General features: G+C 39.2%; 1 protein-coding gene across 5 annotated transcripts in view; it reads right to left on the bottom strand.

The window, feature by feature from the left end:
- Nucleotides 1-832: 832 nt before the first annotated feature.
- Nucleotides 833-27,225, bottom strand: part of TANK (TRAF family member associated NFKB activator) — a 35,964-nt gene continuing 9,571 nt past the window's right edge. The window contains exons 2-9 of one of the 5 annotated variants that reach the window (XM_073305616.2): nucleotides 25,786-25,864; nucleotides 23,787-23,895; nucleotides 22,468-22,598; nucleotides 14,168-14,347; nucleotides 12,660-12,736; nucleotides 10,059-10,177; nucleotides 7,179-7,759; nucleotides 833-2,440 (exon numbers count right to left, since the gene is read on the bottom strand). In XM_073305616.2, coding sequence (XP_073161717.1) covers nucleotides 2,246-2,440; nucleotides 7,179-7,759; nucleotides 10,059-10,177; nucleotides 12,660-12,736; nucleotides 14,168-14,347; nucleotides 22,468-22,598; nucleotides 23,787-23,895; nucleotides 25,786-25,797 — 1,404 coding nt within the window. In that variant the 5' untranslated portion in view covers nucleotides 25,798-25,864 and the 3' untranslated portion in view covers nucleotides 833-2,245. The other 4 variants (XM_073305615.2, XM_073305614.2, XM_073305617.2 and 1 more) reach the window with 4 other exon arrangements.

Here is a 27,225-nt window from a genome sequence, read left to right as displayed (position 1 = left end):
CTCCCACCCGTGATGGGTTCTTAATGCACTTCCCCTGCGGCCTCAGCCTCCGCTGCTGCGTTAAACGGGGGAGAGGAGCAATCGCTGCAACGGAACCTGCTCTGGTGCGGGGCGTAGTAAAGCCGATGTCCGTGAGCCGCCGCCCCCTCCCCCAGGAGCGCAGCGCGAGAGCGGCGCCCTCACCTCCCGCTGCTCCAAGCGGCTCGCAGCTGGCCAGGGTGTGCTTTGGGGGTGGTGGGGTTTTAAATGGATGCTTGCAGCCCCTTGCTGTGGTCCGGGCACCGCTCGCTGCCCTGGACGTGGCGCCCCTCAGGCAGGAGTGTTTGAAATGCAGATTTAACTCTTGTCGGAGTCAGGCCCCCGAGGCTGATAGGCAAGGTGGATTAGGACTCCCCCTCTTTGGCTTCTTCCTCCAGGAGAGGGAAGGGGCGTTGCTAGGCCTGCCAGCCCTGCTGTGCACAGAGGAGAGCCCTGGCCCCTGGGCGGACACCTCTTCGGCTCGGAGCAGGAGAGGGAAAACGCAGGCACGCGCAAAAAAGGTGCAAAAAAGGTGGCAGGGATTAAAAGGTAATGTGAGTCTTGCTTTTTATGGGCCAGAGGACAAGGCAGTTGGGTGTCAGCCTATTTTGGAGAGCGATTCCCTCCCCCCCTCTCCCCCACACTAAGTACCACCCCCAGCAGCACTCACCTCCCAGCAATAACTGGAGGGGAACTTCACCTGCCCCACTGCGCCCAAAGACATGCCTGCCTCAAACCCTTCCATCCATGGAGCTACGTAGGAAAAGGTGTTTTAACCCTATTATGGTAACAAACGCACTCTCCAGGTCACACGAACAGACAAGCACTGTACCCTGTACTTTATTACAGTACATCAGCAGCCAACAGCTAGTCACATACACAGCAGGCACTTAAAACTACAGTAAATAGTTGTAGAAAAACGTTTAGTGTAGGATCATTCTCCAGTGACTTAAAAATCCACTTCTAAAAACGATGCAAGATTTATATTTCCCTTTAGCTTTGTAAAATGGTGACCCTCACCCCCTAAATCTTTGAAAAGAGAGAAGTTAGGGCCTTGCTTACCTGTAGCTATAGAAAATATATTAATGCTAACAACCACTTTGACTGAACAGTTCCAGTCCAGACTTAAGTGCAGACAGCTCTCTTAGAAGAGATCCTTGCAAGTCAACTGTTTAAAAACAAAATGCAAGCTAGCTGATCTAGCATTCATAAAATACACACACAGCCATCAAAATTTAAATTATAGTTTAAAAGTGATTTCTAGTTTAAGAGAGTATTTTGAAGTGAAGACTTTTGTTCAATTTTTTAAAAAATTCCCTTGTGGTTGAGTAACAGCCAGTAGAGAACCACAAGAAATGCTAAATTATCTTTTCAACTTGTAGTTTTAGGGGAAAGCGTAACCTGGTTCATCTCATCTTCTCTCTATGTAAAAGCATGCGTCAGCTCCCACAGAGGAACAGGTATTTTCCATGAGCTATGGATGCTAACAATATACATTATTTAATAGTGCACCTCTGCCAAAGATACATACCATTGCTATCTTCATTTTAGCCAGAGAGCGAGTATTGTTTTGTATCTGAGACAAATCTGTTTATTACATCATTGGCAGAGATCGGTGTAAACAAAAGACAAATGTATCTTAAGTATGACATACCTGTTACTTGGCTGCTCTAGTGATTTTATAAGAACCTTATCTGCAATAAAAATACAACACTGAACCTGTCTTAAGTCAAATTTAGACATTCCGCCCTCGCCCTTCAGATGTTCTTGGGGCCTGTTCCTGCTTCTATTTACTACAATAGGAGTAGGATCAGGCCCGAGGGCACTGAGGAAAATGGATAGGACTGCTCACACTATCTCCCCAAATTAAAGGCCAAGTTCTGCAAACATGTACTCATGCAAGTAGTCCTTACTTACATAAGTAGTCATTAATTATTGTGGGACTACTCAGGTGAAGATAACTTGCCTAAGAAAAGGTTTGTAGGATCAGGCCCAAAGATCATATTGCAACATGACATACTGAAGTGAAACTGAATTACAGTTTTCTATGGGCTAACTTAAATATGTAAAATTACAAACGTTAAATGTAATTTTAAAAAAATGAAATGAACTTAACTAAAAAACAGTTTCAGCGACATTATGAACATAGTCTTAATTCTGAAGTTAACATACACACATGAATTAAAAATATACAAAAGTGCAACCCAGTATCTCTACAAAGTCTTATTCAGCTTGCTTCCGGATACATTGATTGTTCTTTAAAGTGTGAATTAAGATGCCTGAGAAAATCCCCCCTGGATGTAGTAGATGGTGGGAAAACTTTTTGACAGAATTCACATATTCCAGACTGCTTCAGTTCTGAGTCTGTATAACCTTGTGCCAGTAAGTTATTATCTTGAGTGTGATATGGCTTCCAGAAGGGCTGGAGAAAAAAAAAAAAAAAAGGCAAAAAAGTTATTTATTTGTGTTTTAAATGAATACAGTTCTAAATATAAAAGTTACCAGCATTTGTTTTCCACTAGTTAGATTTTGTACATACGCGATATATTTTAACAACAAAAATGGCATCTCTGGTTCTCATTACATTAAAATCAAGAAAAGACTTCACATTTTGGCAAAGTAAAAGAATCAGAAGGAAACTAAGCATTTATACATTTACATCTGCAAACACTGTGTCAAATACAAGAATAGAAGTAAGATTTTAAAAAACACTCATGAGAATCAACTAAAGCTTCCTTTATCAACAATGTCAGTGTAATAAATACTAAGGCTTTTTATGGACTCTTCAAATATTTCACTGTAGGAAACTAAACCATGGCATCTGTAGTCTCTGTACTGAGATACTGTATAAACATTCCTGTACAGATAATATTGCCCTTTTTAGAAAAAAAAGCAATATACATTTTACATTAGAGTACAGCATAGGTTTACTATATAAGAGTTTAACATGAGGCAGATTTTATTTTACATTCCCCCTATTGGAACGTATCTAGTTTTCAATTTAATCAGAAAGCAATCTCCCTGGCAATGTAGGGTAATTTATATTTTACCTCTTATCTGTTGCTAATATTACAATAATGAAATTAAATTAATCCTTAACCTCCCTTTGCAATCCTCATTTCTTCATCACAAAGACTGTGTGGCCTGAAGTGTCTGAGTCTCTGCTTCTTCTTCCTACTTGGCATCAAGTTATAAGCCAAAGTGCACTCAAACTGAATGGCAGCAAGTAAGTGGCAGGAGGGGGCACAACCCAGGAGAGATTGCTACAGTCTTTTTGCTATAACCTCATGTATGCACAGAAGGGAAAGAGTATTTTGGCAGTAGAAAGGCAAGCAGTTTCCCTTGAAGTTAAGTCTCTTGCTGTCCATCCCCATAAAAGAGCTTCAATTTTCATGTTCCCAAACTTTGCCAGGCTAAAAAGCAGGTGCTTAATCCTCCAGTGGCAACAAACTGTGCTACCAACCTGGCTTTCACAGTGGTTAGTTCTTATTTCTAAACCAGATGCAGTTTCTTTTAGGAGTTAATTCCCTTCCTAAACAAGGTTTAGCATTTCAGGGGGCTGTTGTTCATTAGAAATTACATCAGTTTCTTCTGCAATACAATCTATGGATTGTATATCATGGGTAGTTGATGTAAGTTGCATATGAAATTTGTCTAGATACTAACATACTTTTAAATATTCCTATAGGAGTGTGTTTGTGGTTACTTGCAACACCACCTTGAATAAACTGGCATTTTTAATAACCATATAAAGAGGCATGATATTTAAAGTGGCCAAAAAGATTCTCGTAAAATTTGCTGAAATGTATTGGGGACTAAATAAGGTTCTACTCTTACAATCTGGAACTACCAGGCTTAGGTACCAATCCAGAAAAAAACTTAATACCACAGACTTCTTGGGGACTTAAGCATGTGCTTAAGTGTTTCTCTGAATAGGGACAGATTTAAGGAGATGCTTAAGCATTATGCTGAATTGGGACCTTAAGCATCTATTTAACTGTCTTCAAGCAATAGCAGTCCCATTACAGTCAATGGACTATTCATGTGCTTAAAGTTATGCATTTTTAATGGTTTTCTGAATTGTGGCCTCGCTAGGGTTGGCAGTCCCACTAAATAAAGCACTGCATCAGTAATTAATATTTGAGGAATCAGACCTTAAGTTGTAAAGGTATGCATATATGTACAAACACAGTTAACTATAAATCTGTAAAGTCTTAGGTCCAGTAAGATGCATGTTTATTGTAATCTGCCACATGTTTCAATCACATTGTTTTCAAAGAGGTACTATATCCTAACAGGGCCACCCAGATGGAGAAAAGGGAGGAGGAGAGGAAAAGGGACTGTTTGCAGGGGGCCCCCTAAACTGAGTGGCATTGTGACCGGGCGCATGGGGTTGCAGTGCCACTCAGATTTGGCACTGTGACCCTGTGTAACAGCTCACAATGCCCAGGGTGGGTAGCCAGCCCCACAGGACAAGAGCCACTGCTACACAGTAAGTGTGGGGTAGGCTCACTCTCCATACCCAACCCCTACAGCCTCCCCTCAGCGTTTCTGCACCTTTTTTTTTTTTGGGGGGGGGGGGGGAGGGAAGGGAAGGGAAGGGGAGACTGCTTCAGATTTTGTCCCAGGCCTCCAAAATCTCTGTGCAGCCCTGTACCCTAAGGAAACAGCACTGAGTTTTCCATTTAATATCCATAAAAACAAGAAAGCTAAATTTACCATATAAACTGAGAGCAACAGCTCCAGAGGTTCATTGTTGCCAAATATATTGTATTTTAAGGGGTTGTTCCATCTTATAAGTTAACATATATAGTAACTATGACAAAGTCCTAGTCTATACTAGGGGCAAAAAAAATCCAGCATGTAATTCACCACTGTTGGAGCTTCACCAGTAGCAACTATAGACAGGGCACAGGCAGGCTTCCCAGTACTCAGCATAGGTATCGACAGGGCTTGGATGTTTATTACTAGTCCCTCTACGACAAGGTGGTAAAAAAGATCTGGGCACTGTCTAAACTAGAGCACAACTGCTGCAGCTACACCAGTGAAGAGAATTACACCCCCAAGTTTTGCCAAAGTTGTATTAATCTAACTGGATAATACTTCAGCACTTGAACTCAGCTAAGAGCAAATCTCTAACCCTATAATCAGTAAAAAGACAACAGATCAATTCAATTCACCCAAAACAAAATGCATGAAAACGTTTTGGAGGCAGTTAAGTAAATATACATCACCTTTATTTAAATATACACACATGTATATTTAATGGATTCTAAAGTAATATTGGCTTCTGTCAAATAAACTTCTGGATAAGATGCAACATTTTAATCAATGTCCTTATGTTCTACTTTGCTACATGGATATGACTTCTAAATATTGAAACTATTTTGTATTGCCAGTTTTCTTTTGAAATGTAACATTCGATATTAAAATCTCCCCATAGAGCTGTAGTATTGGTCATTCACATTCTAAAATGATACCCTCAAACTAAAGTAATTTCCTTATTTTTCACAAATACCAATTATCTAACCCTATGCTCTCTTGTCCACCAACTCTCCTGCACTTTTAAAGCTGCATACTTCCCTATCAACTTTTAATCACACACCAGCTGTTTCACTTACTGTAATATACAATGCAGGGTGCCATCTATTGAAAAATGAATTCACAGACTAGCTAGTAAAAGAACAAGCAGGAGAGATAATGGAGAAAAAGGGGGAAAAAAACAAGTAGTAGAATGGACGCTTCATAGATCCACAGGAATTCTACTTGTAATAAAAAGTTGTTTAATGTCTTGTACTCAGTCCCAACTATAACTGAGAATTTGGAGGAAAATAAAGTACAATAAAAAGGAGTATGTAATTAATAATTCAGGATAAAATTAAAATCTACCACAGCACAAACAATATATTGAAAATATAATCATACACTTTGAACAATGAATCTATGGCAATTAAAAAAATAAAATTATGTAAATCAGCACTACAAATCTCGGATTCGCTGCCAAAAATTTTCAGAAATTAAATTTAAGACTATGGTAGACAGTAGAACGAGGCTGGGTCAGTTTTAATAATACATCTACAGCATCTGAGGATCTCTAGAGCAAGGTAAATGTTATTTTAGCCTCACAGCTCCTCTTTTCCTTATTTTAAAGGCAAAGTTGAGGCACAGAGCAGTTAAGGCAATTTGCCCAAGGTCAAAGGGAATAACTGGAAGAGCTGAGAAGAAAGTGCAAAAATTCTAAATATCAATATCTGCTCTAGCCTTTGGGTAATGCTCCCTCCTACGAGAAAGAGACAAAAAGTGAAATCCTGGCCCTATTAAAGTCAATGGAAGTTTTGCCACTGACTTCAATGGAACCAGGATGTCATCCAAAGGCTCTGATTAAGCAGAGCACTCAATGGGACTCACACACACACACAATTGTTTTGCTGAATTTGGCCAAAGGGCCTTATTTTCAGGGACACCGAGCATCTACAGCTCACGCTGAATTCATCTGGAGTTCTGGACATTCATACTTCTGAAAAAAAAAAAAAATCACACCTCAAGCGTCTACTTAAAAAGTAGATATACATTTGCCTGTATTTCCTTAGGTTTCCATTTATGACTATTTGTGGAAATACATATTTTCCTATTCTACAAGTACTTCTAAAGTATTTTATCCCTTTTAAGTTGTTCTGTGTTTGTCCCTCATTAGATCTAAAGATAATTCCTTCTGGGGAAAAAAAAAAAATCATCTATCTGGTATTTTTTTAAAAATAGCACATGCCCAAATGTTCAGTTGTACATTTTTAAAAAGTATAGAGATGCACACTATTTGATTCTATGGAATAAATACCTGGGTAAAGAGAATTTTTGGATAGTTGTGATTAAAATCAATTTTGCAATGGATACAGAAACAGTTACTTAATATCTTCCTGAAGTGAAATTTGTGCAAACATCTATATTCTTAAATCTAATTTAAATCCCTCCATTATTTCACTGAAAATGTAGTTAATGTACACAAATTTAGTGTCAGAAAGCAGATCTACATAAATGTCAAATGTTCACCATAAAAATGGTGTGATTCATATAGGTTTCATTCCTGCCTGAAAGACCTTTGCACGGCACTTGTTTAAATGAAATATTAACTTTTAAAATATACAATATCAATATAAAGATACCTGCTGAGGTCCTCTGACAGCCCTCCCAGTGGCCTCTGAAGAGGGAAAATTTAATTCAATGGCATCTTGATTTGTGTACGGATATACAAGTTTCGTACCAATGTCTGCTGTTTTCAAACATGGTGTTTTGTCCTGAGTATTCTGTTTGAGCATGGTTGTATGGCTTGGGGGTTTTGTTTTGTCAAGTGTAGTTAGGTTTTGCATAGTTATGGGGTCAACTCCATGAGTTTCAAATGGGTTACATTCCAATTTACTCCAGTTCATAGTATGGTCTTCATGCTTCATGTTAAAATGATGATCTTGAAGTATATTTTCAGCTATTGCAGTACAAGGAACTGTTGGTTTATCTGGAGTGCTCTGTAAGAAAGTAGAGTCATTGTCTGTAGGTGGAAACTTGACATTCAATTTAGAAAGTGATTCTACAGAGTTGTCTTCCTCATCTTGGCCCACTCCTCTTGGTGTGATAGATGTTGTGCATGATACACCTCTATTTATATCTGGTTTAACCTGAGGTTTAAAAAGTTCTTCTGCTTGTTCATCAGTTTTATCAGTACACTGAATAGGCATGGAAAATGGAATTTCTGTAAAGGGGGGAAAAAGGAAATTGTCAGACGCCATCTATGGAAATATTTCAAAGTAATTGTTAAAGCACAGATGTGTGGATCAGTTATTTTTCTTGATTCTCTTTCTTGATTTTTTTAGAATATTTTCCTGAAGCCAATAATTTGAGGGATGCTCCCCCTATCATCCCATTAAAGAAGGATAGCCTCAGGGCAAAAAAACCAGAACGTGAAATAAGAGCTTGATTAATTTATTCTAACAATTCTATCCCTCTTAGATTGCCCCATATTCTCAACACACACTCACGTACATTTACTACAGTGTTCTGGCAGCTGTTGCAACTCAAGATATTGTTTTACGGAGTGCCAACAGTGTGCTAGGCACTGTAGTCCCAAAGTATTTGAAGTGAATAGACCTTCACAGTAGGGATGGTCTTCCTCTGTGTTTGAGAGCTCTCAGTGCATTCGAGAACTACAAATAATAATCTACATATTACTTCTAATCAAGTTGGGGAATAGTTTTACTATATATTTCATGTATGCAAAGTCCTCCTGAAATCGCTCCAATCTATGGTGATAGACGCCATATAAATTCACAGGCAGAAACCGGCATGGTAAGTCTACTGCTTTCTATGCTGCAGATATATATTTTTTAAAATTATAGGGTAAATTTGCCCCTTCTAAAACTACGTATAGTCATGTTGGTCCCAGGATATGAGAGACACAAGTTTGGTGAGGTAATATCTTTCTATTGGGCCAACTTCTGCTTTTCAGACCCACAGCTCATCTTCAGGTCTGGGGAAGAGCTCAGTGTGGTCAAAAGTTCATCTCTCTCACCAACAGAAGTTGGGCCAATAAAAGATATTACCTCACCCAACTTGTCTCTTCCTGAATGAGGCAGAGAATCTTAATGCAAAAAGGGGACACAGTATTGTTTATATAGAATAAACAATACACAATAATAATGTACTGTCAAAAAACCCCTCAGAAATCAATTTCACAGGCATCTATTAATTAACTGGAAGCAGCTTGACAGATACCCAGAACTTTGGAATATCAGGTCCCTTATTTACGTTTTAAAATATGGATTTAGGAGCATAACTTTAGACTCTTTCAGTATTTTTTTCAGCATTTGATGTCCAGGTTTAGCTGAAGTAGATACTTGTACATATTGATTTCAGCTGAGTAGAGCAATAAGTGGGTACCATTAAAATTTTATCTTTTTAATTGTTATCTATGAGAAATTATCACAAGTATGGTTACCGTTTAACAGTTAGACAGTGAATACAAGTTTTAAGGGAGTCCAGTGTACTACTTATTAGGACTGGAAGTCACGTTATTAATAAATATATCTCACAGTCTTGATCAGCACTTCATTGTACTTGCCTCAAGAAAAGACAAAACATCAACTTTGGAATAACTTGCTGAGTGCCCCAAATCAGACATAAGAGGGGCACATTTGGCACATAAATAAAAGATCAACTTTCATGTACCCTTTCTCCCCCTTGAAGTCATGGACCACTAGCTCTTATTTCATATGAAGTTGTAACATCTAGTTTGTCAATATGTATTGGAGACATCTGCAGGGAGCTGGAAGAGTAAAGTAAATTTTTTTTTTGTGAGGGCTTGAAAAGCAGTCTATAAAACCCTATCGGGACCTGATCCTGCTGTCTTATAGTATGCAAAAGCTAATGAAACTACTTCAAGTATTATGTACTGTGTCCAGTATAAGTGTTAGCAGGATCAGGCTCATAGGACCTAGTCCAGTTCTCGCTGAAGTCAGTTTTTCCACTGATTTTGGTGAGAGTTGGACCTTTAGTCTGTATAATAAATAACTAACTAAATAAATTAAAAAAGAAAAAAAAAAAGGGCGTTTCAAGTCTGCACAAGGCACTTTGTCTTAAAGTCCTCTACCTCTCCACATGCCAGCAGCCTTCTTTGACAAACGTGAGGCTAGAAATATTCATAACAGGCATTTTTATAAACAGAGCTAAATAAAAAACAAAAAGTGCCGTCACTCAGAGCATGCTGGGGCATCAGACTGAGTGAGAGCCAATGATCTACTTCAAGGGACAAAAAAAGAAGTCTCTTACATGGTGACTGCCTCTTACACATGTAATTTGGAATGTTCCTCATACAATTCCAAAACTCATGGTGCATTTTCTTAGTGAACTGCAGAGCACCATGTGAGCAGACTTGAAAGAAGCAGATGGTAAATAGTGGAAGTACTTTCAATGTATGTGTAATTTACAGTATTTTCAAATATAAAGCAAAGCTTTCAAACAGTTGAATCACAATAAGAGCTAAAGGAAGATGTTACCATTTACAGGTTCTCTCTTTATGTTAAGTTTACTGAGTTGGTCTGTTTGCTTTCTTGCTAGTGTGCATATTCGATGACATTCTTCCTTCATCTCCTGGAAAACCATCTCTAGATCTTCCCTAAAAGTTCAATATTTTAAATCAAAAAGTGTCAGTGGGTTCAGCTCTTTCATGACCTTGAATTAAAAAAAAATATATATATTCCACAACTGTAAGCCAGAGATAGTGTTGACCACCAGAACCATTTAGCTGGTAGTCTTCTCCTTAAGGTGTGTGTGCGCACACACACACTCCTTTGCAAAAGCAAATGGAAGGGAAGAAAGTAGTCAAACATGATGAAATATGTAGCTGTTTGGTCATATCACATGCATAGGCCCCCTGCATGGAAGTGATGGAATGGAGAAAAAAACCTTTATAGGCCAGGGATTCAAAGGAAATGTGAGCCACAGACCTTTCATGTTTCACTGAGTTCCCTCCAGCATTGGCAGTACAACACATCCTTGGCAATTATAGTGCTTCTGTGTTCATGCGAGGGCCAGTCCAGAGAAATTAGCTAATGCTGTTGTGAACATACATTATTTCCCATTTTTGCTGTGGACTTTTTGCATAGCATATTTCCTTTCTTGCATGGACTGAGCAGCTGCTCCCTGGCTCCCTCCTCTCCTTGCTTATGTGACATTTTTGCAGCGGGCTGGAGAACTCCTCACTTAGGCCACGTCTACATTGGCAATTGAACGACAAAACTTGTGTCTTTCAGAGGTGTTTAAAAACAAAACAAAAAACCACACACCCTTGAAAGACAAAAAAGTTTTGTGGGTGACAAGCGCCAGTGTGAACAACGCTTTGTCGGCAGGAGCACTCTCCTGCGGACAATGCTAACGCTGCTCATTGCGGGTGGAAGTTTTTTGTCAGCAGGAGAACCAACAAACAGCGGCTACACAGCACGACTTTTAGCGGCATGGCTGTAGCAACACAGCCATGCCACTAAAGTTGTGTAGTGTAGACATGGTGTCTGTTGCCATTCCCTTCTGCACAACCCACATCCTAGCTTTTTTCTCTTGCTTTTTTTCCCCCTCAGGGCCTTTCACAGGTTCCTAAATGGCTGTCAAATACTTAGTAAAATCACGCTAAGAACGGAAAACATAGCTCTTCATACAAGGGCAGTTTTTGGCTTCTTGAAAAACATGGCATATTACATTATTCTGCTTACTTATGCATCACAAATACTTGAATTGAGGCACATGAGACCACGCAGACTAATGAAGCATAAGTTCCTAGATCTTGCAAAAAGGACTTTTAGTTAAAGGTGAACTGAAGATTTGAGGTGGAGTAGAGGAGAGACACAGAGCGTTAGTGTTTTATTTTGCTTCTTTATGCCGCAGGGTTTTTTTGTTGCTTTTATCAAAAGGTTTTTCTTTGTGAGTTTTTATTCACCCTGTTGCAGTTTGGACTATTAAGTGCTGCCTTCCTTATTTTGCTGGAGGTGTCCCTTGGAGGACACAGAGATGTGGATTAGGAACTCACTCAGAAGAATGAGGACAGCTGGTGAGTGGTTTTAGTATGCATTCCAACTGTTTCTCAGGTGTTTCAGTTCGTTAGTAGTTAAACACCCCAAACTCCACTCAAAGCTTTAAATAGTCTGATACCACAGATATTTTATTCAGTCAGTCAGATTTCACTTGCTTCTCTCTGATGCCATGTCATAATCCTGCAAATTCTTCAGTCATGCATAGCCTGGAGAGAAGAAGAACTGGGCATACGAGAGCTGAATTTTAATGTAAAGAACATGTGCTCAGGTGGGAGGGGGAGAAAAGGGGGAATAATTTAAAAAAACAAAAAAACTAGACACTTCAAATAAGATCTAGAAAAAAAAATAAAGTAGCAAAAAGCACAATGCCATTTTTTTCACCCCATGTGACACCTTTAAGAATCTCCTTCTAAATGATCCTTCAGCAAAAGTTGGTAAAAACCTGCCTTAGGGTCTGCACTTTTCACAGGAGAATATTACTAAGGCTCTGGTCAACCCCCTTCACCATAAAACATGCAGAAGGGCAATACTCACTCATTAAATACAGCAAGGTTCAGTGTCATACACCTCTATGATGCCCTACATTTGATTATTCAGGGATCACAAGGCCTCCTTTGCATTGTGGGCAGTGACTCCATAGCTAAACCTGGCCCCAAACACTCAGATTTGGAAACATAAAGTTGAAGGATTAGTCCCTTGTGCAATCTGTTGAGCCCTCTCCTGGCAGCACTGCCCTCCTATGCTGCACTAGTTATTCCAGCATGGCTGCACGATCGCCTCAAAAGGAGTTAAGGCTGATACAATAACCAGCATTAACATCCATAGCTATTTCCCATGGAGCTTAAACTCCTGCTGCATCACGTGGTTGTTTTTTCTTCCTCCTGATATATCCCTGAATATCCACAGAACACCAGCTATGCATCCACATGCCACACAGGCTCTGCTCCCCTCCCTACGCTGCTTCTGGGCCCTTTTCTGTTCTTTCTGTATTGTGAAAAGGGAGGGAAGCAGCTGACCTTATTACTTTTTAGCAAATGTGAACATTGTTTACAAAAATGCTGCAAAATTATTTACCTTTCATGCACAGTTAAAATACCAGGGATCCCTGGAGATAAATCCTGTCTAGCTGGAGCAATCTTCGTATGTTTAATCTTAAAGTAAAACATGGGATTAGGGATCTTGTTTTGGTGTACGAATTTCGATTCTTACATTTACATGGATTTAACACAAAGGTAGATTAACAAATGTCTCAACATTCTTCAACAATCAGCAGAACCAACTAATCTTACGTGTATCCCAAGAAGCCATTTAGAAAACAAATGTACAAGAAATCTCATGTTTCATTCTTTGATTTTAAAATCCCTTCTAGTACAAATTTGGTAATGCCACTATTTTGCCCTTATACAGAGGTTTTCATATGAGACCACAGGCGCCGACTCTGTGGGTGCTCAGGGCTGGAGCACCCACGGGGAAAAATTAGAGGATGCTCTGCACCCACCGGCAGCCAAGCTCCCCTCCTCCTTTCCCCCGGAGCATGCCCCATCGCTGCTCCTCCACCTACCTCCCAGTGTTTCCTGCCCAGCTGCCAAACAGCTGTTTGGCAGTGTTAGCAAACTCCAGGCTGGGGGGAGGAGGCAGGGCCGAAGCCAGGATTTGGGCAAGGGGTTGGAATAGGGGCGGGGGGGTCAAGTACCCGCAGAAAAGAGCGGAAGTCAGCGCCTATGTTTGAGGCTCTCATAGGACTTTAATATGTGGGTAAGCATTATCCTCCTCTTTATAGGTAGGGAAGCTAATGCACAGAAGTTGTATTGTATTACAATTCAGTTTTAATCATGTATCAGATCATAGGCTCATTTCTAAGGAACTGATGTATTTTAAATTCCAAAAATCAATTGTCTCTAAAATTTTCAACAAGCAGATTAAAGGCTGATAAATTATCTATCATGCTTTTAAACAAGTTGTTACCTTTGACTACCACCTTGTGGATTACACTAGTATTACATGGACTGTAAATTGTTCACTAAATATTGGCTACCCCAGTGGTTTTCAACCTTTTCTCAGTTGTGGACCCCTAAAATATTGCGAATGGAAGTGCAGACTCTTTTGGAAATCTTAGACATAGTCTACAGTCCAGCAGGGGTCTGTGGATCACAGGTTGAAAACCACTGCTCTACCCTGGATGTTTTTCCTGGTAAGTGAAACTCCAAATCTGACCAAAAAAGAGTGGGATAAAAATGGAAGACTGAAGCTAGATATAATATGCAATTTGAGTCTGAACGGTAAAGACCAACTACAATACAGCTATGTAATTTTTCTCCAGCAATATAATAATATTTAATTGTATAACCATTTAAAATAAAAATATGAAGAATAATTAAGGTACACAAAATAAGATTCAAGTATTTTATGGCTTAACTGAAGGAACATTACAGCTAGTGTTACTGTATATATTTTAACAATTTTCTTAGCAACTTACATACAGTTGTAATCTAAAATCTGTTAACCAGAGTAATTTGTATAAACAAAATCTTAAATAAGCATAATTATTTGCAAAGGTGTGGTGTCTCATTTTATTTACTTACCTCCATTTCATATATTGGCATATTTATGCAATCCTGTGCTTCACTTTTTTCTTTTAATCTGTTTTTTAGAAACCTTATTTCTTCTTCTTTAATGGCAATAATAGATACAAGTTTATTTTCCTTTAGAGTGTTTTCTTCCTCAGTTTGCTTCAATTTAATGCCCTCTGTTTCCAATTGTTCCTAAAAATAGCACAATTGGTTAATATTTCCAGAATAGGAAGAATATCATTATGCAACAGCCTGGGATATACTACATTAAGTCTTGGCAACCTAAATGAAATGAGTCTTATCTACTCACTAATGTCAATTTGCGTTGAAATAATTAAAGACCATTTAGTGCTATATACAGATATGTCTGATCATGGACAATTACTCAAAACAATTGTGTGCTGTTTTGAGCTTATAAAAGCCAAGCCAGCAGATTTCACATTAGTGTTTTAAGAAAAGTGGAAGACATGGTCTTACTTCATTTATACACACTGTGTGCAGTAACATTTAGTTTCATAGCATGCTAAACATTGAGTTACAGCAATTTTAAAGAAGGTGACAAAGTCTTCAGAGTTAATTTCTGGAGCAGTTAGAAATGTAGCTCTATCACTTAGGTGATTTAGATTTCCAAAAGACCCAAGCTGCATGCAATGCTGAAAAGATAAGGAATTAGACATTTTAAGTGTAGGCCCTATCCCAAATATTCAACCAGAATTTTGTAGAAATTAAATATGTACAGAGAAAAATCTATCAGGACACCAAAAGGGAAGACTTAGGTTGGTTTTTTTTTTTTTTAAATGTGTAAGTAGGCAATCCTTGAATTATTTCTCAGTAAAAGAATATATGGCTAGCGACACAGAGATGCAGTTACAACAGCTAAAAAGCTGTCTTTCCTTGAAAGTGGTGGAAATGTCTATACCCAAAGTTTCTATACTAATGGAAGCACGGGATTTCTAGAAACTTTGAAGAGGACAATAGAAGCACTAATGACCATTATCCAGTTACATGAATAAACACATTTAAAAAGGGGGAGTAAGAGGGAATTTGGGCAGTTATTTTTGGAGGGATTCAGGCAGCACTGTGGCAGTCAAATAAGAAAAGGCAAATTATGGAAGAGAACTATTTGAATATGGATGACTGAACTGTATTTTTAAAATGCCACAATGCAAACAGGAGACAGACATTCACTTGGTTCAAAATTATATTTGTCCAAAAGCAACCAAATACACCACAAATATTCTGCTCTTATCATTTTGAAATTGGATACAAAAGTCTTTCTCTGAAACAAATTTCAAATTGCTTTGCAAGTTATCCAAATAACAAAGTAATTCAGGTGTTTCATTCCCGAGACTTATTTTCCCACTAAAATTAAATGTTTGTTTGTTTATAAGTGTATTGATCTAACTGATCAAAATAGTTAAATAGAAACACTGTGACTTAGACGCAGGGCTGGAAAAGTCACATGCAATGTCAAGATAAATAATGTGCCAAAATGCAAGTCACACCATCTGGAAAAATAATTATTTTAAAAACAAGGTCAGTGGGAAGGCAGATAAAGAATGCTCAAGGGATGAGCCATATTAAGCCAGGTACCTGCCTCCAACAGGATAAAACTTAAGTCACTGAGTAAAGAATTAGGCCCAAGGTATACCCTGTTCACCAAAACAAAATAAACAAAAAAACCAACTCCTCCCTTCCCCCACCATGTTTTATGAAGCCTGTACATGCAAATACAATGAACTCAAAGTATAATGTATACATGGGATGGGGGGCAGATGGAGGCAATGGAGAAGGAGCCAGCCCCAGGTGTGGTGATACAAGGAGGGGAGTGTATTCAGATAATCCATTAGCAGAATCCCAAAGAGGCTGCCGTAAGAGTCAAAAATATAGACACATTCTGGGATGAAATTTAAAGAAGACATGTTTCTATATTTAAATTTCACAATTTAAGCCAGTTAACCAAGAGTCAGTGCTCCAGGTCAGCTCATCCCGCCCCGCAAATTACCTAGTCCATAGTTGGCCTTCCCTTGCCTCAAGGAGCCACACAGTCAGCTTCTTCCACTCACTGAGTGGTCAAAACAGTCTTTAAAATGGGTTCTCTCCACCGGAGGGAAACCCCTCATCTCCCTGGCTAGCTGAAGTCCTAGCAAACCCAGTTCCTCTCAGTTGGCAGGACAACCCATTTCTAAAGCCATCCTCATATATCTATATATGCTGTTACCTTCCCGATTATTTCCTACAGCTGGAGGACCCTACTTTCAGGTTTGATGCTTCTGCCAGGTACTGTGGGACAGATTTTAGTACCTGTTTCCAGGACAGGCCATTAACCCCTTTCTGTCCTTGTCCAGATTAGGATCTATATACCCCATTACAGGGAGTAGAAAGAGGTCTAGTATCCAAGGAGTCCAAGGAATGGGATGAAGAGAAAAGATGCAGCAAGAGAAGGGTTAGTCTTGACGGGACATGAATACTAGGAAGGAAGAGATTTTTGTACTCAGTTCTGAAATGGATAGGAAGTCTGAAGATTTCAGACTCAAGGTCATGTGTTCCCAACTTCCAGAGAGGGATGAGATTGTTCAAAATATGACAGCTAAATCTTAATTTGACTTAGGAGGGACTTAGGGAAAGCAAAAGGAAATAATCACAAAAGTGAGAGGAGTAGAAGGCACAAAAAGTTTCTGTAGTCAAGGTAATATTTGATGTGGATCAGGTTAGGAGGGGATAAACATTTAGTGAGTTGGGAAGCAAGTAAAAACTTTGCTGAAGTTTAAGACACAGGTTCCTGACCATTTGGGTGAGGTGGTGGTGTTTTTGGATTAAGATATTCTTACCAGTTTTGAATGTGCTGAAGTTGAAGGAAGTTATGGTGGAGCCAGGAGTTGCATAAGGTTGAAGTACTTAGAGAGTGAGGAAAGGGCTGTAAGAGTAAAGGTTATAAAGCATAAGGAGGTCTGAAAAACATTACACAGTAAAGTTAAGAATAAAAATGTAACAATTGTAAAGCAAGGTTAAGCATGAAATGTATTAAGTACATACATTAGAAACAGGCAAATGTACACCACCACTTAGCTCATGGCTCCTTCAGTCCCTGCACACAGCTCTTGCAGAGTCTAAATAGGATTGTGCTCTTTTTACTCTGGCCAAAAGTCAGGCAAATCAAGAGGAGCACAGATTACAGGAGAGCCCCCTGAAACACAGGGCAAAGACCAGAAGCAGTGTGGGAGTTGCTATGGTCTTCCTCTAGACCGAGGACAAAGGCAATGGGGCATAAGGAAGGCAGAGAGAAGAGAAATTCAGTGGGAGAGTCACTACATACCAGCACAACAGCCTGTCTGTGTACTAAAACGAGCATCATGTTGTTGTGAAGAAGCTATTTCATCACATACTGATGAAAGTCGGCATCACGGTGCGCGGTCATGACATTACAGCAGGATACGTTTTGGGTCTCTGACTATTTGGTTATCCATCCAAGTCGTTATATTGCCTTTTCCATATCTTACAGACACTATAACAGTGGCAATTCAACCTTTAAGAACTAGAGTCACCAAGACTGATTGGGTCTGGGTGGCTTCAACATCAATACGATAACTCTCCCAGATTAGTTTATGAACTCATGATATATTTCATATATCTTATATCTCATGATCCCATGACAGCTATGGGACTGTCTAGATGGTACCTAGCTCAATTAACATATCTGGCCATGTTCTGGATCTTATGTACTGGGATTAGCAACAGGGATAGAAATTATACCTTTGTCATGGAGCTCTCCATTATGACACATCTTTCCTGTCAGGGCATGGCAACCTATTTTAATGGTCTGTCCTAGGAAGCTAATGGAACAGGTAAAATTTCAGATGGCTCTAAGGAAGAATGCTGGTCAGCTGACAAACTGCTATCAATGACCTTATGGAACATTAACCATCTTTTGTCTGACTATTGATAAGTTTACCAATAAGTGTCCCATTCAGCTTCAGAGGTCACCTGACTAATTCTGCTTTTCATCACTCCAGTGGTGCACAAAAGGAGGCTTAAAGCTGTCTCAGACAGGCAGGTGCAGGAGAGTCTGCAGCTGGTATAAACCCAGCATATCAGCTATCCATTAGCTGCTCCCTCATCTCAGAGGTAGGTGGAATGGAGGAGGTATAATGGGGTGGGAGGCTGGAACACACAGCACTCCACAGGACTGCCCCAGCTAGCATTTCTTAGAGTAGCCTCTCAGGCTGCTTTAAGTTACATGGGGTGAGGGAGAGGGGCATTTCAGCCCCAGGATCAGGGGCACAGAATGGTGACTTATAGCACAATCCTTACCACTCTGCTTATGCTCTGAACAGCTCAGAACCTAGACCACAAAGTAACTTATTGCAGGATAAAATTATTTTTGAGATTGATGCCCTGGCAGTGCCTCAGGTGTAGAAGCATTTCTTCCCCTCTGCTATAGCATCTAAAGTCTTGGAATATTTCTGGGAGGAATGTGAAGAGTATGGTAAATATGGATGTTTTGTCTTGGTTGTGGAGTCAAGTATTCATGCTTCACAGATAAATTTACTCTGATTCACATGGCACTGTTTGCCTTTGTGGGGAGAGCTGTGTTTAGGGGAGAGAAATGCAAGGTCTTCTTTGCTTGGGTTTCATGTAGTTTTGCCTACAAAGGTCATGGCTATCCTGGGGAGGTTTGGGCTATGACATGAAAAGTGGACCCATGTCCTTCCTAGTTGATAAGATCTAACTGGGAAATACTCAAGACCATTCTGGAATGGAATGGGATATTGACCCCTTGGTCTCCTGAAGGGAAGCATTGACAAATAACTCCTAGTCCCTTTGATCATTCTTTACTGTCTCTGGGTCCTCATAATTATGCCAGTTATTACCCTCTCTAATCTCCTTTTCTGAGGGAAGATTGTTGAGAAGGCTGTGGCGAGGCAGTTCTGGATATAAAGGAGTCCACAGATTTCCATGACTTCATTTTGGTTTTAGCTTGGGTATGGTATAGAGAGACTGCACTAGTCTCTTTGGTCAGTCCCCTTCTGGGATATATGAAGATCATATCAACGATCGTTCTTTCAGACCTAGGAACTAAAAATACAAGTACTTAATGGTGAAAGGCTGACTATGAGGTATAGCTCACACATCTGCAGATTCCAACAGAGAAGACAACGTTTCTCTTGAGAGGCTATGGTTTTTCCTCTGCAAGAGGATCCAGAGGGATATGTTGAGCAATGCTCATATGTCCCAAGGGCACACTCAGGTATGGTTGTATAGGAATTATTCTGTCACCCCTCTTGATCAATGTATAAGAATGCCAATCTGGGAAATCTGTTTGGGTTACAATGTCAACAGATTGCAGATGAAAGAGCCGTGTTCTCAACAAGGGGTACAAGTACCCCGGGGGTACACAGAGGTCTTCCAGGGGGTACATTAATTCATTTAGATATTGGACTAGTTTTATAACAGGCTACATAAAAAGCACTAGCGAAGTCCGTACTAATTAAAATTTCATACAGATAGCTTTATACTGCTCTAAATACTATACACTGAAATGTAAGTACAATATTTATATTCCAATGGATTTATTTTATAATTATATGGTAAAAGTGAGAAAGCAAGCAATTTTTCAACAACAGTGTGCTGTGACACTTTTTATTTGTATGTCTGATTGTGTAAGCAAACACACCTCACTTGAAGGCTGATTTGAAGGCATGAGACAAAGATCAGACTCCTGAAAGGGATACAGTAATCTGGAAAGGTTGAGAATCACTACTAGCCCTGGATAGTGCAACTGTCTATCTCTGAACATTTAAGCAAACATTTTGAACCGCTAGAAATCAGGGATTGATCCTGTACCCATTAAAGTCAATAACAACATTTCCATCAACTTCAGTGGGTACAGGATTGAGCCAAGAGAAAGATTCCAGTAGACCCAGGTGAAGACAATTTGCGTATTTAAGTGAAGTTCTAGGGAAGACCCGGGTAATTACATAACTGGGGAATGTTCTAAAACAGGGGTTCTCAAACTTCATTGCACTGTGACCCCTTTCTGACAACAAAAATTATGCTAGGACTGCAGGAGTGGAGGACCAAAGCCTGAGCCTGCCTAAGCCCCGTCACCCTGGGGGAAAAAGCGGTGGCAAAGCCAAGCCCCACCTCCCCAGGCCAGGAGACCAAAGCCCAAGACCTCAGCCCCAGGCAGGGGGCCTGTAACCTGAGCCCTACCGCCCAGGGCTGAAGCTTTAGGGCTTGGGCTTTGGCCCTAGGCCCCAGCAAGTCTAAGCCAGCCCTGGCGACCTCATTAAAACAGGATTGTGACCCACTTTGGGGTCCTGACCCACAGTTTCAGATCCACGATAAATCTAAACACTAACTAGAGACAGAATGAGGGGACACAAACTATTTTTAATTTAAATGCCACCACCATGGATTTACCCATACTGAATTTATACAGCTAGTGAATGAGACCGTTTTGCTAGGGATGTAGCAGAAAGGAGTTCATGTGGTGGAGGACAATGGCTGTGGATATAGTTTACCTGGTTTTTGGGGAAAAAATTTTGATAGGACATTTAAAAAAAACAAAAAAACCAAAAAACTGAAGTGAACTACCATACTTGGGTTGATGAAAAATCGGTTCTTCTACTGAAGACAGCGTTTACAAGAGAAAGCAATTTAGATTGGGCAGGGTGAAAAATGCAATACTAGGAGGATCAGTTTTGTTCAATATATACCAAAGATCCACATTAAGTAAGCGATTAAATTTACAACGGATACACCTCTTACTCATGCACATTTTTCTGTAAATCAGAGAGATACCTGAATAGTCTAGGAGCAGGTACCGATAGGTAGTTTGTGCCTCAAAAAGAAAGACAGTCTTGTGGTTAAGACACTGGACTAGAATTCAGAAGATCAAAGATCAGAAGATCATTTCCCAGCTCTGCCACAGACTTCCCATGACAGTGTAAGTACATCATATAATCTCGGTGTCTCAGGTCCTTATCTGAGAAATTGGGATAATTCAGCTTCCTTTCTCCCACTCCTTTTCGGTCTTATTTAGATAGATTGTAAGATCCTCGAGGTAGGGGCTGTCTCTTAATATTTGTACAATATAGATTACAATGAGACTTCAATCATGGTTGGACCTCTAGGCTCTACCAGAATACACATAATAATAATGAAATTCAATACAGAAAAATGGAAAGACCTGCAAAGATGTTTTGACAAGGAGTTAACTCTCCAACTAAATTCTACTCTCATTTTCTAATTAAATACAAAGAACTACCAAGGAAATTATATTGTGGGGTTACAAGTGCTAACCCAGAGGCGGAGACCATATGAGGAGGAGATTCTTGTATGCTCCTTTCATTCTAAAATGTCCTAGTAACAATAAACTGAAAATGCTTATTTAAAAAAATAAATAAAATCTTAAAATTAGATTCCTACAAGATAATTAGCAACTGTCACTAATCCGATAAAATGATTTTCAAAACAACACCTCTGATTAAAATGTGCTTAGTTCACCAAAATGCAGGATCACTTTGCCCATAGCTCAGATTTAGCAAACAAATCCCCAAATTAAACTTTTTTAGTCTGAGCTTTTGGTTTTACAAGGTTTATTAAGACAACACTGTGGGGTCATGCTCAGACTGATAATTCAGCCTTATGGGATGTGCAAGCCCCAGAAAACGCAGCAGGGAAAGGATCAGCTTGATGCACAAGGTCTGCTCTGGGTGTGGGAGCCTCATGTAAATCACTTCCTCCCTCCTGAATGCTGCTGTTCTATTCTCATCCCTGCCAACCTCAGTAGGTCTGTGATGAAAACCCTTGTGTGGCTTCAGCCAGCAGCGGGTAGGGGAAAGGAATATATCCAGCCAGTTTTCACAGCAAGTCACTTCTCACCCCAATCACTTGCTGCCGCGCAGACTTGCCAAGTCCCCATCCTCACCCCGATGACTGCATTGTGACAGATTCTCATTACAGAAAAGGGGAGCTCCTTCTTGACTGTCACATACGTGAGGTGAAGAAATAAGTGAGCAGACATGTTCCCCCACCCCTTATTTTTCCCCCGAGTCAACATTATTCCCATGATCGACCCTGCCAAACAGCAACAGAGCTGGGAAAAGTGAAGCCTTATCCTCAACTGGTGGAAATCAGCACAGCTCAACCAACTTTGGTAGAGCTATGATAATTGACATCAGCTGAGGATCAAGTCCATAAGACCCTGGAAAGGGAGCAGTTCTGGGCATCTCTGAAAGCTCATTTCTCCATTAGAGCTTAAAAGCATAAATATAATAATCCCGTTAAAGACAATCAGGCTAGTGTACCTTTAAAAGTTTCTCTCTTTGCATTGCTAGTTTGAGTTTTTCATGGAGCTGATCAAAAGTTAGATTAGGGGAGGTGTCATTTCTCCATGCTTCACTATCTTCAGACACTAGAATGCGGCCATGTGCGCTACCTGTAAAATAAAAACAGCTCTCTGAGCAACACTATTTTTTTCCACCCACCAACCACGTTAGGATTTTTTTTTTTAAATGCATCATATGAATTTGGTATTTTCACTGGGCCAAGTATCACTGCAGATACATATTAAGTTGATTTTAGTTTCCTTTATTGGACCTAGTATTAATCCAACAGAGGCCCAATTCTGCCCTCAAATCTCAGACGGATGAGCAAATCCAACAATAAACACATATTCTTGAAAATAAAGCCATCAGCTTTGCTGGCATTTGTGAAAAGGAAAAGCATTAGACTAGTGTGAATAAATAAAATATTCACAAGAGTGCTTTTACTGAAAGAGTTTTAATGGCCATTTTGCAAACTTTATTTCCATCCTGTGTAGAATTGATTCAGAGAATTAAGAATGTTCACTGACCATTTGAACAGAAAGAGAAACTCCTGTTTATAAAGCTTAAGTAACCCAATAAGTTAACAAAAGAGTGCCATGTAACTTAGCTGACCCGTCACACAACATAAAAAGTGAACACCTATTGTACCCAGTTCTAGAAAAAACTATAGGCTAAAACTTGTTCACACAAATTATTCAAACAATTGTAATAAATATTCATAAAAATAAATCATATCCTGTTTGCAGATAATTTGTTACTACAATTAACAACTCTACTCACCTAAAGTCCATTGGCTTCAATGTGAACAAGCTGTACATTTTTAAAAAAAAAAATCTTCAGTTTCTTCTTGAAGAACAAACAAAAAGGTTTCCAAAGATTTTTCATTTTATAAACAAGATTTGAAAATGCAAAAGTATGTTAAGACTATTTCCGTGTGAACTTGATGATCACTTTAGATAAGCTATTACCAGCAGGACAGTGGGGTGGGAGAGGGTATTGTTTCATGGTCTCTGTGTGTATATAATGTCTACTGCAGTTTCCACGGTATGCATCCGATGAAGTGAGCTGTAGCTCACGAAAGCTCATGCTCAAATAAATTGGTTAGTCTCTAAGGTGCCACAAGTACTCCTTTTCTGTGTGAACAGAAGTAGTTATTTCCCTTAAGCATAGCATTACCGCAGAGTCCTTTTGTGGATACATATTGTAGAATCTGAAGCAATACACAAGTCAAAACTATTCTGCAGTACAATACATGATTAAAGGAAAGACATATAAAGCACACAAATTAGAGTACGTACCTTTGTTAGCATTCACAGGAGCCAACTGTGATTTAAGTTTTGTAATCGTACTTTTCTGAAACGCTATCTGTTCCTGCTGTTCAGATATTTGCTGCTTATAGCTATCTATCTGAAAATACAATAATTTAATTAGCATTAGTCTTATTTTGTTTTGATTAAAGGCTTCAATTTTAGCAGATACAGTTTATCAGCTTTCTTTTTGGGATGCCTGCGGCTGCAATTTGTGCACAGAAACGTGACAGTTTTCACCTGTGACACGTCTAATTTTAAGTCTGTACTGATTGGAAAAAGGTAAACTACTAGATAAAACAAGATTGCTGTAACTCTTGGTTAACAGTGATGGTAGTAAATGTCAGGATAACGTTTATACGGGAGGCAATTTTCAGTCATAACCATAAATTAAAATGTGTTTTAAAATTAGGATTTGGATATTTATTTATTCTTTCACAGAATCTGTTAGTTACCCCAGTTATATCTATATAGGACTCTATTAATTTAACTTTTCAGGAAATAAATCTAAATGTCTAAGTAAAGATATTAGTTTTTTCAAACTTAATTTGAAACAGTATTATAGTTCCACTCCCCATACCTGATGTTTGCTGTTTAACTAAAAAAAAACAAACAAACCAGGAATAAATATACATGTCTATATTTAATACATCAAACTGCGTGTCTTTGCTAACTTTGCCTTCCAAGGCTCCTGGAAGAGGGATGGGGAGAAGGCCCAACTAGCAAAGAAAAGAATAGCTGCTCAGTGTTATTCTTCATCCAACTTTGCCTGATCTTTTCCCCTAGCTTGACCTGCCCTGTTAGAACCTAGAAGGCCACGGAGCTACTCCAGGTAGATGAATATTGGCCAGCCAGTTAACTGAACAACAATCAGCTACCATTCAGGTAGCTGAACAACAAGAATATTAAAATATATACATGATGACACTAGCCCATTCTTGATGGCACAACACTAATAGTGCTGAAGTTATGGGAGAAAACTTGTGAAATTCTAAGAAGAAAGTTTTAGGAGGATTATTTGAATTTTTACTGAAAAAATGATACACATTACTCTACAAAGAGTGGGGGCAAGATTTGTTTAATGAGTTACTTCACTGTTATTGTACTTCATGTTATTGTACTACTGTATTGGAAGCCTCACAGAGTTAAGAGGACTTACTGAAAAGTCGCACTTGTCCATACATCAAGAATAAACCTACAATCTGACTAAAGGTTACTCTGAAAGGCCAAGTAATTGTTGCAGTGAGAGCGTTAAAAAAAAAAAAAAAAAAAAAGAGATCATAGAGCAGTACACTCCAGCAACTATAAAAGACCTCAGGAAGCAGAAAAATCACTGAAAACCAAATTGAAAATGTACAACAGCAATGTCTTGTCAACACTTCTGTACAGAGCACAGACATGACAGCTAAAACAGACAGAAGAGAAGATGCTTTTGACAGCCAGTGTGCACAAATTATTCTTTGAGTCAGATGGCAGCAACAAGTTACCAACTAGAAGATCTGCATGACAACCAACTATCCATCTGTACCAAACACCATCTGGCCAAGGAGACTCTGGCTTCTGTGTGTTTGACATGGCTCCCAACTCTAGAGACTGGTAAAACAAGTGGCCTACCAGTAACTTCAGTAAACTGTTAACAACAAAATGATGGACAAGCCAACAAAGTGCTAAGGCTATGGAGTGAACAGAGAAAGAGGAAGGAAACATTAGAGCAAGCAACATATGTAGGTCATCCAAAATAAACAAACAAACAAAAACTCATGTTTGGTAAAAACCTGTAGTTTCTATAGGTTGACTTCCCTTAGGAAATACTTTTACCTTTAATGGTTCTTTTCTGCAGTCAGAGAATCTGATTGCTGAAGGTTGATTAGGGCAAAGACAAGTTATTATGAACACTTTATGGAAGATCTGTGTATTGCTTGTCTAAGCAAAAGAGAAATGCACAACAAAATCCCATAGAAATTTGTTTCCATCACTGTAGAATACTCACAGTCTCACCCATTTGTTCCTTATGTTCCAATTTTCCACTGAGCTTTAGAAAGGCTGTTCCATAAGCATGTATTTATTTTCTTGTTTTGAATGCAGCATATGTATCCAAAGAGGACAAAATTAAGTTTATAATTTAGCAATTAATTTCAAAGAACGCAGAGTTAGAGTTTAGGAGCTTCTCAGTTGTGTTAAGAGAGCGAGAGCCCCAGTCCAGAACAGCAAATAGCTTGCGGGTAAGGCACTCAGCTAACATGTGGGTGACCCAGGGTTCAAGCATCTGGTCTTTGACTCAGGCAGAGAATGCACTTGAACTGAGGTCTCCCACATCCAAATAAGTGCTCTGAGCACCAGACTATTCTGCGGTAGGACTATTTCTGGGGAGGCAGTAGGGAGGGTTACTGGATTTCAGAATAAAAAGTGTGCTCTCTGGCAAACACTCTCTTACCCCTAACTCCATTACTTCCTCTCTCTGAACTGTAAGTTAATTTAGGACCCATGTTGCTCCAGACAGGCCTGCACCATAGCACCTCCATTGAACTGTGTGTGAACTGATGAACAATGGAGTCTCTCATTCAAGAGCAGGATTTGAAATGCTCTAGAAACCCCTGTGTGCTAGGCAGTATCACAAAGCCACAAACTGCTGCTTTTGCAGAGTATTGGACTGCATGTGCGGCTAGCAGCTCCAGACAACTCATGGAAATGTTGTTGGGTCCAACATGATGGTTGAAATATATCCTTGTAAATGCTTGTTCACATCATTCCAAAATCCTGAAAAACCCAAAATGCTATAAACTGTTCAGAATCTTCCTTGAACCTCCCTCTTCACTGCTTCATTGTTGGATAAAAGGATATAAGTATACAGTTTGATTCCTGTATTTTAAAAAGTGGTAATATTAAAACAACTTGTAAGTTAATTAAAAATACTTATGACAGAAACTATCTTTCTATGTGCTTGTACAGCATCTAGTACAGTGACCAAAGACCCCAATATCTCAATTATTAATAACTTATAAGGCACATCTGTGTGTCAGGTAAGTAACAATATAAATAACTGTCTGAAAGACCTTCAGATTTCCCTATCAATTTGTTGTAAAATAAGAGTAAGATAAATTAGATTTAATATTTTCCATGAAAGATGCTGTCTACAAAGATACATTTACATTTTTAAAGAGCTCCCTGATTATCTTCCGGAGACACCTTTCCCACACCTAAAACCACCTCAAAATTACAAATAAAAGATTAAAGACATGCCAGATGATACACACACATATTGGGAGTTTCTTCCCCACACCATAATGTGCTATTCTTTGATTTAGTGGTTTGGTTTTTTTAATTGCAATTTCCATCTTTAACAAGATGCACTGAAATTTCAGTTGCTGAAGTAAAGCAAAACTGAAGTCTCCACATTTACTTTGATTCTCAACAGAATGGATAGCTTTAA

The sequence above is a fragment of the Lepidochelys kempii genome, chromosome 11 (assembly GCF_965140285.1).
Source record: "Lepidochelys kempii isolate rLepKem1 chromosome 11, rLepKem1.hap1, whole genome shotgun sequence".
Lineage (NCBI taxonomy): Eukaryota > Metazoa > Chordata > Testudines > Cheloniidae > Lepidochelys > Lepidochelys kempii.
This window is presented reverse-complemented; position numbering and strand designations above follow the sequence as displayed.